Source organism: Anolis sagrei, chromosome X (genome assembly GCF_037176765.1).
Source record: "Anolis sagrei isolate rAnoSag1 chromosome X, rAnoSag1.mat, whole genome shotgun sequence".
Lineage (NCBI taxonomy): Eukaryota > Metazoa > Chordata > Lepidosauria > Squamata > Dactyloidae > Anolis > Anolis sagrei.
The window spans coordinates 62,998,679-63,012,882 of NC_090034.1; the positions used below are offsets into that span (position 1 = coordinate 62,998,679).

The following is a 14,204-nucleotide window of genomic DNA, read 5'->3' on the forward strand; positions in this document are numbered from 1 at the left end:
GGACGCGGGACAGGGCCTTCTCTGTGGTGGCCCCCCGCCTCTGGAATGCCCTCCCGAAAGATCTCAGACAGGCCCCTACCTTGACGGTTTTCAGAAAGAACCTGAAAACCTGGCTGTTCCAACGTGCCTTCTCAGATTAGGAACCCCACTACCAAAGCCCAGAAGCACTTTAGTAGAGTCAAGATCACCCTCACCGCACACTGCCCCTATATTTTAATCCCTTATCCCTCTGACACTTCAGCACTTTTAACCCTGTACCCTACTCCTGGCCGGCTCAGTTTTTAATAATGTCATGTTGTACTGCTACTGTTATTGTTTTCTGCTCTGTTTTATTTGCTATGTATTGTATTGTTGTATTGTGTTGGGCTCCGGCCTGTTGTAAGCCGCATTGAATCCCTTGGGAGATGCTAGCAGGGTACAAATAAAGTTATAATATATAATAGGGCTGGGCGGTTTCGTTTCGTTAATTCGTAATTCGTTAAAAATTCGTTTTTTTTTTGTTAACGAAGCGATAACGAACCATTCTGGAGCAACTTAAAAACGAAACGAATTTTTCAATTCGTTTCATAAATGCTTCGTATTTCGTTATGTATTAGTTTCCTTATTGGTTTGAGGTCGTTTCGTTATTATTTCCGCATGTCTGGGGCAAGTTTTATAGTTGTTTTTTGTTTAATTAGTGAAAAAAATAATAATATCACACCAACAGTCAACAACAGAGGGAGAGGGAAGCTTCAGAAGTCCCCCCTGTCCCATTTGGAGGTTTTTTAGCGTATTGCGCGGTCGCGTCCGCCATTAACGAATCGATTCGTTATTGTTTCGTTATTGTTTTGTAATTTTTTTTTACCATTTACGAAATTTTGTAAATATCGAACTTTTTTTAAAAAAAAAATCGGAATTCTTTTAAATATCGAAACGCAAAAAACCCCAAAAAACGAATCGATTTTAGAAACAAATTTTTCCGTTGTTACCCAGGCCTAATAATAATAATAAGATGTATTGTCGAAGGCTTTCATGGCTGGAATCACTAGGTTCTTGTGGGTTTTTTCGGGCTATAGAGCCATGTTCTAGAGGCATTTCTCCTGACGTTTCGCCTGCATCTATGGCAAGCATCCTCAGAGGTGTGAGGTCTGTTGGAACTAGGACAATGGGAGAACATCCAGTTCACCATGGAAAAAGAAAATGAAGGAAGACTGCCTTTTCTAGATGTCCTAGTCATCCGCAAACCAGATCAACAATTGGGTCACACCGTCTACAGAAAACCCACACACACAGATAGATATCTACATAAAAACTCCAACCATCACCCAAGTCAAAAAAGAAGCACCATTAAAGCCTTGGCAGACCATGCAAAAAGAATCTGCGAACCCCTCCTCCTCCAAGATGAACTGAACCACCTCAACTGGGCTCTCCAGGCCAATGGATACTCCACCTCAGACATCAGAAGAGCTGCAAGACCAAGAACAAGCCACGAGAGTCAAGATGAAGTTCCACCCAGAGGAAAAGTGTTCCTGCCATACATCAAGGGAACCACTGACCGCATAGGGAAGCTGATGAGGAAACACAACATACAAACAATCTACAAACCCACCAAGAAAATCCAACAAATGCTACGTTCAGCAAAGGACAAGAGGGATCCTCTCACCTCTGCAGGAGTCTACCGTATACCATGCAGCTGTGGACAAGTCTACATAGGGACCACCAAACGCAGCATTGCCCAGACACGCATCAAGGAACATGAAAGGCACTGCAGACTCCTTCAACCAGAGAAGTCAGCCATAGCAGAGCACCTGATGAACCAGCCTGGACACAGCATATTATTTGAGAACACAGAAATGCTGGACCACTCTCACAACCACCATGTCAGACTACACAGAGAAGCCATTGAAATCCACAAGCATGTGGACAATTTCAACAGAAAGGAAGAGACCATGAAAATGAACAAAATCTGGCTACCAGTATTAAAAAAAACTCTAAAATTATAACAGCTAAACAACAGAGAGGAAAAAACCAGGCACAGATTAACACCTCCCAGCAATTTTCCCAGGCGCAGGCAGGCCTTCAAATGCTAATGAAGGTGATCAGCTAAACATTCACACCTAACTGCAGCAGGGAAGAGCTCCTTGCCCCACCCCAGCCATTCCACAGATATATAAACCCATTGTCCTAATTTCAACAGACCTCACACCTCTGAGGATGCTTGCCATAGATGCAGGCGAAACGTCAGGAGAAATTTATTTTATTATTTATTTATTTATTTCGAGGTTTTATAAACCGACCCTCTCACCTTCAAAGAGGGATTCGGACCGGTTCACAACATGTGTTAACACACAAAAAATATACAACAACACAATGCCACTTCATTACACGGTTAAAATATCAGCACTATACACGTTAAAACATTATCATCACAGTTAAAAGAGCCAACTCGCCCGACACCATCATAATCCCATTCATCATCCTCCTTTCATGTGGGCAAAGAATTAAATCAGTTGTCAAATGCCGCGTTCCACAACCAGGTATTTGTTAGTTTCCTGAACGTCATGAGGGAGGGGGCAGTTCTGATCTCTAATGGCAGGGAGTTCCAAAGTCGAGGAGCCACCATCGAGAAGGCCCTGTCCCTCGTCCCCACCAGCCGTGCTTGTGCAGGCGGAGGGACCGAGAGAAGGGCCCCTCCAGACGATCTTAGTGGTCTTGATGGTTCGTAGGGGAGAATACGTTCGTAGGGGAGAATACGTAGGTTCGTAGGGGAGAATACGTAGAAATGCCTCTAGAACATGGCTCTATAGCCCGAAAAAACCCACAAGAACCTAATAATAAGAAGAGTCCGCTCAGGTGGGCCGGCGGGGAAGGAACCCTAGCGGGGGAAGCCCGCACGCCTGCCCGCCGCCAGGGAAAACCCGGCTTGTTGTGATCACGTGATTGGACTGGAGAGGAGTGGAGAGGCAGGCAGCGCCAGCCGAGGAGAGCACCTCCTCCTCCTCCTCCTCCTCCTCCCGCCCCGCTCGCGCCAGGTGCGGCCCAGGCCACGCCCCCTCCCCGGCTCCTCGTCTGGCGGCTCCCTCCCTTCCGCTGCTCCCGCGCGTGCCTCTCGCTGCCGCCGCATCTTCCTCCTCCTCCTCCTCCCTCCGGAGCAGATTGCATGTTTGCCGGCTGCCCAGAGAGAGGCGGCGCCCGTTTGGGAGCGCGGCAGCACCATCGAGAGGAGGAGGAGGAGGAGGAGGGCGCGGCGGGAGAGGAGGAGGCCGCACAGGTGCGCAGCCAGGGAGGCACAGAGGGCAGCCCCGCCAGAGGAACGCTCCGAGAGGGGGACGGGGGGGGGGAGCTCTGCCCTTCCTCCTCCACCTCCTGCGTTGCTGAAGCCCCCCACCCGCTCCACTCGAGACGCCCCTCCCCCTCCCAGGCCCCTCCCCCCTCCCGACCCACTTCGGGGCGATGCTGCTGCTCCTTCTGATGCCGCCGCCGCCGCGGAACGCCGCTCACTGAGGCCGCGGAGATCGTGCCGAGCGAGGGAGCCTGCCTGTCTTCCTGCCTGCCTCCCTTCCTTCGGCGGAGCATGGGCGAGAAGGCGCCGCCTGTCCGCCCCGTGGCTGTGGACCCGGACTTCGAGCCGCGGAGCCGCCCGCGCTCCTGCACCTGGCCGCTGCCACAGCCGGGCTTCCCCGGCGCCGAGGAGGAGGAGGAGGACGAGGAGGGCGAGGGGGTCGAGGGAGGCGGGGGGCGGCCCGGGCAGAGCGCCCACGAGCGGGGTGGCGGGGGTGGCGGGGGGTCCGGCCCGGTAGCGCCTCCCCCGCCGCCTCCGCCCGCCGCCTCCTCCGCCTCCCCGCTGGAGCCAGGGCAGCAGCATCAGCAGCAGCAGCTACGGAAGGCCAAGACCTCTCGGCGCAACGCCTGGGGGAACCTCTCCTACGCGGATCTCATCACCCGCGCGATCGAGAGCGCCCCGGAGAAGCGCCTCACGCTCTCGCAGATCTACGACTGGATGGTCCGCTATGTGCCCTACTTCAAGGACAAGGGTGACAGCAACAGCTCCGCCGGGTGGAAGGTACGTCCCTCCCCTTGGCTTTCCCTCAACTTCCACGGAGGACCCCCCTCCTCCCCCGCCTTCTCATTCCGCGCTCCTTTGCGGGTGGGACTTCCCCGGAAAGGGCAGCATTCCCGGGTGGAGAACAGGTGGCAGCGGCGGCAGGTCCAGAAGCAGAAGAAAGAAGGGAGGGGGGAGCCAGGGCTGCCTCCCCACGGCACGGTGGCCCGAAAGGGCGGAGGGGAGAGGTCTCACCTGACAAAGTTCCTGCCTCTGGGAGCGGTGAAGGGAAACCAGGCCTGGGCCAACCTTGGCCCTTCCCCTCCCCGCACAATAGCTCCAAAGAGATGTTAGGAATTGTGGGAGTTGGAGTCCGAAACGCCGGCAGGCAGGCAAGGAGTGAGGGACGGGCCAGGTCTGCCCAGACCTGCACGGGCCACTTGACTGCATTGTGTGGCAATATAGATAGGAAGAGGGATGACACTGGTCCTGGTCTGGTGGAAGAGATGCCTCTTTCCTTCTCAGTTGACTGATTTCCTGAGGGTTTCTTGCAAGAATGACGCTGGGGCAGATGCACGGAGGTCGGAGAAGTGCCACCATGCCTCTCCTTGTGTGGCGATGTGACACCCATGGGGCTGGTGGGACTTAGAGGCAGGGAATGGCAGGGAGTGAGGGACGGGCCAGGTCTGCCCAGACCTGGTTTGCACGGGCCACTTGCATTGTGTGGCAATATAGATGGGAAGAGGGATGACACTGGTCCTGACGTGGTGGAAGAGATGCCTCTTTCCTCCTCAGTTGACTGATTTCCTGAGGGTTTCTTGCAAGAATGACGCTGGGGCAGATGCACGGCGGTCGGAGAAGTGCCACCATGCCTCTCCTTGCGTGGCGATGTGACACCCATGGGGCTGGTGGGACTTAGAGGCAGGGAATGGCAGGGAGTGAGGGACGGGCCAGGTCTGGTCTGCACAGGCCACTTGCATTGTATGGCAATATAGATAGGAAGAGGGATGACACTGGTCCTGGTCTGGTGGAAGAGATGCCTCTTTCCTCCTCAGTTGACTGATTTCCTGAGGGGTTCTTGCAAGAATGACGCTGGGGCAGATGCACGGAGGTCGGAGAAGTGCCACCATGCCTCTCCTTGTGTGGCGATGTGACACCCATGGGGCTGGTGGGACTTAGAGGCAGGGAATGGCAGGGAGTGAGGGACGGGCCAGGTCTGCCCAGGCTTGGTCTGCATGGGCCACTTCCATTGTATGGCAATATAGATGGGAAGAGGGATGACACTGGTCCTGACCTGGTGGAAGAGATGCCTCTTTCCTCCTCAGTTGACTGATTTCCTGAGGGGTTCTTGCAAGAATGACGCTGGGGCAGTTGCACGGAGGTCGGAGAAGTGCCACCATGCCTCTCCTTGTGTGGCGATGTGACACCCATGGGGCTGAGGCAGAACTGAGTTTGGAGCCTTGGTTCTGGTGGAAGTGCTTGGAGTAGCAGAAGGATGGTCCTGCAGGATTCGGGAGAGCGAGTGGAAGTGGGCAAGGAAGCAGCAGGTCTTGCCAGAGCCTTTCCCCTCTGAGAATTTGAGAGGGGAGTCTTACCACCACCCCCTCCTCCTGCACATGATGATGCAACTGAGGACCATTTCCCATGGCGAAAATATTTCTCCTGTATTCAGGTTGCGCTCTGCAAGGTGGGAAACTAAACGTGCAGTCCAGCCATCCACAGGTGTTAGTGAGGAACTCTGCCAGCTCTTGATGCTCCCTCCGGGCACAGAGCATGCCTACTCATTAACCCTCATAGGACTTGCTATGCCTCTTCCTCCCTCCCTCCTGTCTGTTTCTGATGTCTTGCCTTGGATGAGAAGGGAAATGATTGGCAAAGGTGTTGTTGCTTCTCTTGGACGAGGTTGGGGTGTGTGCCTTTGCAACTGTGTCTTTGATGGACAGCCTGCAAGTGAGACGACTAGGGGATGTGAGCGAACCTTGTGGCACCGGGATGGGGGCAGCGGGAAAGCACCGGGATGGGGGCAGCGGGAAGACCTGATGCTGGGCTGTTTCATCCACCCTTCTGCTCCTGCTAGACAAAAGTGCTGAATAAAAGGTGCCCTACCCTTTTATTGTGATTTCGTGTCGAAGGATGTTGCAATCCAAGTATATAAAGAAAGTGAGAGTATTGCTAGGTTGGGGAGGGAGACTCTCCGCCTGTAGTCCCCTTGAGTGGCATCCCGGGAAAGCCAGCCCTGCTTGCCCACCTCTTGCAATATCAGTAGCCACTTTGGACAAAAGGGAGCCAAAAGGTGTCAGGTTGAATGGGAGGCTGTGGTCCTTCTGCACTCTTTTGCCACTCCTAGCCAAATAGGATTGTTAGTCTTAGCAGTGGATCTGTCAATAACTGGAGGATTCCGGTTCCACATATCATTCCCATTGAGAACACAGGTTTCCAGGTGGAAGGAAGGCGGTCACAACAGGGGTTTGCTTGGCACACCTCCTTCCTCTTGGCATGTTGTTTCCTTTCTCCCCATAGTTGTGCCTCATCAAAATCCAAATCACCATTGGTCACAACTGACCTCTGGATAGAACACTCAAGTACCAGGATCTCCCAGTTCTCAATATTCGTATCACATTTTTTAGTTTAGTGACAGGGGCGGCTCAACCCATTATGCAAAGTATAATAATATAATATTTATTTATTTATTTGATCAGTCATATGACCATTTCAAAATAGAACATGAGTAAAAAACAAGGCAAAAAGGTGAGGACAACAGCTGACCTATTTATAATCTTATTTTCCTGGTTCTTCTTTCAGGAAATCTGCTCTTTTCTTAATAGTTTTCAGAATAAAAAGGCTTACTCTGATTATGCTGGATCTTTCCTGCCCTTGCAAGAGGGATGTCAGAATATCATTTCTGTTGGGGGACCTGCAGTTGGATAATATTGGATGTAAATATCTGTCTCGCAGTTCAGTATATGCTGGACAGTCAATTAAGAAATGTTCAATGTCTTCCACTGTTTGTTCTCCCCAGATGCAGAATCTCTCACTTCTTGGGATGTTACAGTAGCGCCCGGTTTGCTCCATAATACGGAGTTGTTCAAACCTAGCCCTAGTATATATTCTTCTTAAGGGTAGAGGAAGTGGAATAGTTAGGTAGTGCTCTAAATGAGTATTCCTTTTGTGGGAAGCTAAAATCCTTGTGGCTGAAGACCTACCTATGCCTATCCTCTAGGTCCAGCTGTGCATAGACATCCTGAATGCGCCATTATGCAAAGTAAGCATTTGCAGTATAGTTGATTTTGCCCAGGGACGCTCTTGAGGTGCTCTTGGGGGAAAATAGACCTTGACATATGCGAGTTGTAGTTACTGGGATGTATAGTTCACCTACAATCAAAGAGCATTCTGAACTCCACCAATGATGGAATTGAACCAAATATGGCGCACAGAACTCCCACGACAAACAGAATATATATATCAGTGATTGGTTGGGGGGGGGGGGGGGCGCCAAAATACTGTTTGCTTACCGTTGAAAATTATTTAGGGCCGCCTCTGTTTAGTGTTCAGCCCATCTTCAGATTTGTTTTATTGTCCACTGACATTCCGTTTTCCTTTCTGAAGTTGGGGATAAATTATGGTAACTGTTTTGAAAGTCAGTGATCAGAGATTCAGACTATAATAAACACTACGCTGATTCAGGTGGGCTTCACAAGCCCGGTTTGCCTTGGGTTTAAGAACAGCCTCATGAGCAGTTACTTACTTACTTACTTGTGCCAAAGGTTACTTAGGCGATCCCTCGCTTTCCGAGGATGATTGTCTTCCAATGTTCTTGTGGGTCCGTATGTGGCTGTGGAGCCCTATTCTTGCTCTGCATCTTCTTCCACAGTGACTGACTTCCAGATTCATGTTTTCCTGCTATAATCATTTCTCTGTGTTTGGTTACTTGGCCGTAGTTGAAGAGACAAGTTTGAATCCTTGGGTTTCAGTGCTGAGGAACCTTAAGTAGTATGAACCTAAGAGAGGTGCTGCTAAATTAAAGGAAGGGTCTGCTATAGATCATTCCATCTCACCTGGAATGGATAGGCTGTACCAACCAGTATCATCCGCCTATGGTCCCTGGCTGAGAAGAGCCATTTTCTCTTAGATACTAGTGAGTATCCTGCTTCTTGCCATAGCTAGCCAGATATCTCTAGGAATCCCACAAATGGGACGTTCGTGCCTTTCTTTATTTGATTCATTTTCTACCTTTCTCTGAAGTGGGAGAAAGTGGAACTTCAATGCAAAACAGCCTTCTCCTATTGTTTATCTCTTAGCATTAATGTGTTGCCTCTGAGAAAGATTTGTATTCTGCAGATTCCCTTCATTTCAGTGTCCTAGAGAAACCCAAGGGAAAGTAGGGGCAGTCTTCTGTCAGCAGTGCTGTATGGCTAGAGCCTCCAGGACTGTTTTTGTTAACATTGGGTGTAGAAGCCATTTCACTGGACAGTTGATATGCAGGTAAGACAATGCTGGCATTATCATTACTTAGGCTGCCCGGGGTTTCAAAGGGACTCTGAAGCAGAGTTGTGGATCTTTGCTATAGCTTGTTCCCAATGTTGTGGTGTTTCGTAGTTTCAATCATTCCCCTCCACATGTTGCAAATTACTCCTTTTCAGAAACCTGGCTTTCCTTTTGTTGGATTTTTTAAAAAAGACCAGTAAAACATGGCTTCTACATTTCCATGGTAGCTGGTAGGGACAAGAGCAATCTGAATGGCAGGTTTAAAGGGGGAAAGTTGCACGGTACACATGAGAGTAAAGTGTACACAAGAATTTACAGGTTCTCTTTTAGAGCTGTGCGGCTCCATCAAAACGGAGCTATTGAGATGCCATGCTTTTGGAACAGTTGACTGCATAATGCAGGATCCTGCAGAAAGATATGGCGTTATTATTATCCCTCACCCTCAACCTACCCTGGAAAACTACAAGGCAGTGCAGCTTTGTGGAATTCATAACCTGGTCAGTTACTTCTAAGTTGGGAGAAAAAGTTCTGCAAAAGTGTGTCTCATCCTGTCAAACTGAAGTTGTCTGGACATATGCTTGAAAGGAATCGATGTTGGTTCTATCAAGAAAGTTCATCTTGAAGGCAGCTGCTTCTTTCTTTCCCTTCTGATTTTCTCAGAATCACTGATTTTTCTACAATGTAAAAGTCCCACGTCCCCTGGCTGGATGTGTAGTGGCAAAGGAGGAATACAGGAATGTTTTTTGCAATCTGGATTCGGACAGTGTCTAGTGATGACATTTGTATGATGCCATTCAGGCACGTAGCCAGGATTTCGATTCGGTGGGGGGGGGGGGGGGCTGAGTTTGTTTCGGGGGGGGGGGGTGAGTCCGAGTGAAAGAGGGTCTGCCCTAGCAAACCTTTTGTATCGTTACCCCAATACCCCCATGCATATGGGATATATTGAGTAGGGTGATCAGATCATGATATGAATAAACACAACAGTTTAAATAATGCACCAGTAAGGCCTTTTCGCGAACCACCATGAGAATTTCGGGGGGGGGGGGGGGGCTGAGTTTGTTTCGGGGGGGGGGGCTGAGTCTGAGTGAAAGAGGGTCTACCCTAGCAAACCTTTTGTATCAATGTATTGTCGAAGGCTTTCATGGCTGGAATCACTAGGTCCTTGTGGTTTTTTTCGGGCTATAGGGCCATGTTCTAGAGGCATTTCTCCTGACGTTTCGCCTGCATCTATGGCAAGCATCCTCAGAGGTAGTGAGGTCTGTTGGAATTCCAACAGACCTCACTACCTCTGAGGATGCTTGCCATAGATGCAGGCGAAACGTCAGGAGAAATGACTCTAGAAACATGGCCCTATAGCTCCAAAAAACCCACAAGAACCTTTTGTATCGTTACCCCAATACCCCCATGCATATGGGATATATTGAGTAGGGTGATCAGATCATGATATGAATAAACATAACAGTTTAAATAATTCACCAGTAAGGCCTTTTTGTGAACCACCATGAGAATTTCGGGGGGGGGGGGGGGCTGAAGCCCCTCAAGCCCCGGCTACATACCTGATGCCATTGGTATCTTGATACAGCAAACCAGTAGATAGTACAATGTGGCAAAGATGATCACATTCCATCCAAGCTCATAGAAAGCGAACTATGTGCGGAGTGTTTCAAATTGCCTTATTAGGATGCCAAATGGCACAGTAATCTTTGGACAGATTCATATCTCAGTAGGGGCAGCTTGTTGGTGAATTATAATGGTGTTGATGGAACTTATATCATAGCATTTCATTTTTGGGTCATTGTGGGGTGAGAATTCTCTTTCAATCAAGCAACAATAAAAATCCACCCAACCCATCTTCTAAGAGCACAACTTCCCCAATGTGGCCATTTCAGTGTTATTTGAGAGCAGATGGATTATAAGACAGTGGTGTACCTGGTCAGTCAGAAGGCATATTTGGCAATGTTATTACTTTGGGTCTCAGTGCTGAAAGAAAAGCAGGGAAGAAGGAAGGTTCTTCTGAGAAGCTCAAAATGGCATAGTGAGATGGACATTCTGACGGGATATCTCCAGTCAAAAGACCCCTCAGAATTTAGGAAAGACTGGGAACCCTTCAAAAGGTTTCTAGAAGGAAAGGCTATTTCAACATGGGGATTCCAAAACGGACTAATACAAAATCCTGATTTCCATCAAATATTGTCGAAGGCTTTCATGGCTGGAATCACTAGGTTCTTGTGGGTTTTTTCGGGCTATGGAGCCATGTTCTAGAGGCATTTCTCCTGACGTTTCGCCTGCATCTATGGCAAACATCCTCAGAGGTAGTGAGGTCTGTTGGAAATAGGACAATGGGTTTATAAATCTGTGGAATGGCTGGGGTGGGCAAGGAGCTCTTCCCTGCTGGAGCTAGGTGTGAATGTTTAGCTGATCACCTTCATTAGCATTTGAAGGCCTGCCTGAGCCTGGGGAAAATCTGTTGCTGGGAGGTGTTAATCTGTGCCTGGTTTTTTCCTCTCTGTGTTTAGCTGTTATAATTTTAGAGTTTTTTAATACTGGTAGCCAGATTTTGTTCATTTTCATGGTCTCTTCCTTTTTGTTTCATCAATAGTTTGACTTCCTTCTGAAGAAGAAATGACGAGGAATCCTTTGTTGCTCTTTTGATGTGTCTTTCTTTTCCGTGGTATATGTGTTATGGTGGAACTCCTGAGATGTGAATATTATGTGGATGTTTATGTATGGTTCTCAAGAAAAGGAAAGGAAGGGAGAAAAGGGGAAAAAAGAAAAGAGAAGGGAAAGAATTTTAAAAAAGAAATAAAAAGAAATATGTAGTACTATGTGGACAAGCTGGAATGCTATACAATAGAAAAAAGTGATTACTGGAAAAGTTGTATATGTTGGCATAATGCTAATGAAACATTGGATTATGGTTTTGGACATCTTTCAATTTACGCAAATTGGGTCTTTGCAGTTGTCCATGCCTGTGTATGTGAAATAGTCAGAAAGCTCTAGTCATAAGAGAGTACTTTGTTGCCTGTTCCCATTCTTGTTTCCTTTTTTATTGATATAATATCAAGATGTATTTGGACATACTCTGAAACCATCTTGATCATGAAGATACATTTCTTGCCTTGTAAGGAATCCCAATATATATATATATATATACACACACACACACACACACACACACACACACACACATTGGCATTTATTTTTTGCATGTGATATGGGGGTGGGAGTAGTTGATGACACTATTGATGTTAGCTAGATAGACACAATTCTAGTTAGGAATAGTTTGCATGGATTTTCCTTTGAAAGTGTCTTAAACTCGAGTGAATGGTATAATACGTTATACCTACTTTGTACAAGTTGCTGTCTACATACAGATCTAGACATGTTCCAGTATTTCTGAACGTATATTTTCTGATTATATATGAGATTGTGTCAAATAATTAATTTAAAAATATTTAAGAAAAAAAGAAAGAAATAGGAGACAAATGTTATATAGAATGTTAATCTATAAGGTTCATCTCAAAAAGGATTAATATGTAAAAGAAAACAATCCTCATGGTGGTGGGAACTATAAATGTTGTGTATGTATTTAACTAAATATATATGATAAAAAAGCAAAAAAATGGAATAGTGAGGAAGAAAACAAAAGGACATCTCAGTTCTTGTGGGTTTTTTCGGGCTATATGGCCATGTTCTAGAGGCATTTCTCCTGGCGTTTCGCCTGCATCTATGGCAAGCATCCTCAGAAGTGAGGATGCTTGCCATAGATGCAGGCGAAACGTCAGGAGAAATGCCTCTAGAACATGGCCATATAGCCCGAAAAAACCCACAAGAACTGAGTGAATCCAGCCATGAAAGCCTTCGACAATACATTAAACAAAAGGACATTTCATGTCCAGATTCTATCCAGACCCAGATATATTCAGCTTCAGAAATGTATTATTTATTTCATTTATAACTATCCCATGAACGAGTTCAAAGCGGCATAGTTTTCTTCCTTCTCTTCCTCTTCTTGAAAGTTAGACTTGAGGGTGAGTGAAAATTTGAACAGAGGTCTCCATAATCTTACCACACAAATCTGTACCAGGGATGGGGAATCTGTAGCCCTACAGGCATTTAAATGCCCATCATCAATTGCTGTTTCCTAGGCTCAGTAGGGCTGGTCAGTGTTTCAATCCTGCAATACCAGGAGATAAGGGACAAGCGACAACTAGAATTGATGGATTGGACAATGTGGAATTTGAATTTATGGACTCTGAGCTGGTAAACGTTGAGCACTAGATTGTTTTTAGGGATTGTGATGTATAATGGATTGTTTTAATTGTTTTATGTACTGTTTATATGTTTTATTTTTTACCTTGTTGTGCCGGCATCGAATTGTGCCTTTTTGCAAGCCACCCTGAGTCCCCCCTCGAGGGTTGAGAAGGGCGGGGTAGAAGTGCAAGAAAGAAAGAAATAAATTTCACTATTCCTCTATCTCTGCTCTAGCCACTAAACCGACTGGTTCTCCATAACACACAATATATAATTTTAGAGATGAAGCATACATAGATCAGGAGCCTTCACAGATACATCAAAGTGCTAATACTGGGGCAAAACAGAAAGAGGAGAATAATCAGATCTGGGAAAAGAGTTTTTTTTTCACAGTATTTTCCAGAATCCCCCACCCAGCAGGGCCAGTGTTGTACAAAACACTGGGGCACCTTCAGTGTCGGTTCCTCCTCTTTCCCAGCCCTTGAAGCTGATATTGGTTCATTTAACCTCACTTAGAATCATAGAATCATAGAATCAAAGAGTTGGAAGAGACCTCATGGGCCATCCAGTCCAACCCCCTGCCAAGAAGCAGGAATATTGCATTCAAATCACCCCTGACAAATGGCCATCCAGCCTCTGCTTAAAAGCTTCCAAAGAAGGAGCCTCCACCACACTCCGGGGCAGAGAGTTCCACTGCTGAACGGCTCTCACAGTCAGGAAGTTCTTCCTAATTGTGCCAGGGATTCTGAATAACCAGCTTTCTTCCTGCCCCCCCCCCCCCCCCCCAACCATTCCATCTTGTTTAAAGCAACTCCTACAGAGGGCTAGTGAGTGGATTGCACGCACAGATCCATTTTTCAGGTCTAATTGCAATATAATGCTAGGCTGCAGTCCAGCGGTAAGTAATGAAAGAAAAAATACCTGAAGGGAACAGAATTGTCAGAAGACAACTCTGCTGCTACCATTACCACCCATGGTCCCTTTGGACCTTGCAAACACGTAGTCACCTGTAACAGCTCTGGGATGTTTGCATTCTTGCCTGATGCTATGGGTGGTTATACTGATGTTATGAGTGGTTATGGCCCCTTCTCGGTCCCTCCAAGGAAACCTGTGGGGATTTCCTGCCAAGGGGAACTGCAGATCTGACAGGATGACTCAAGAAATGTGCTATTTCTCTGGGGCTAAAATCCACGATGGAAGAGAGAGGCTGATGAGACTTGTCAAACCCACATGTAGGAATCAATGGCACTGAAAGGTATCACCTTCAGGAGATCACATGAAATTAAGTCTATGGGTGGGAAACTGAAGGGCCTTGATGCCCAGGTCTTCATTTTTTTTCTCTCCTCCCAGTTCAAGGACACAGCCCAGGAAAGGAAAGAAGGATAATTAAAGCAAATAACTGATGGGACTGTCAGGAACACTTGGGCTTCCTGGACCATGATCT

The 14,204-nt window shown here is 47.4% G+C and overlaps 1 protein-coding gene across 1 annotated transcript in view; it reads left to right on the top strand.

Moving 5' to 3' along the window:
* The first annotated feature begins 3,058 nt into the window (after nt 1-3,058).
* Nucleotides 3,059-14,204, top strand: part of LOC132781461 (forkhead box protein O6) — a 195,579-nt gene continuing 184,433 nt past the window's right edge. The window contains exon 1 of the mRNA XM_060785735.2: nt 3,059-4,042. Coding sequence (XP_060641718.2) covers nt 3,554-4,042 — 489 coding nt within the window. The 5' untranslated portion in view covers nt 3,059-3,553. The remainder of the gene's footprint in view (nt 4,043-14,204) is intronic.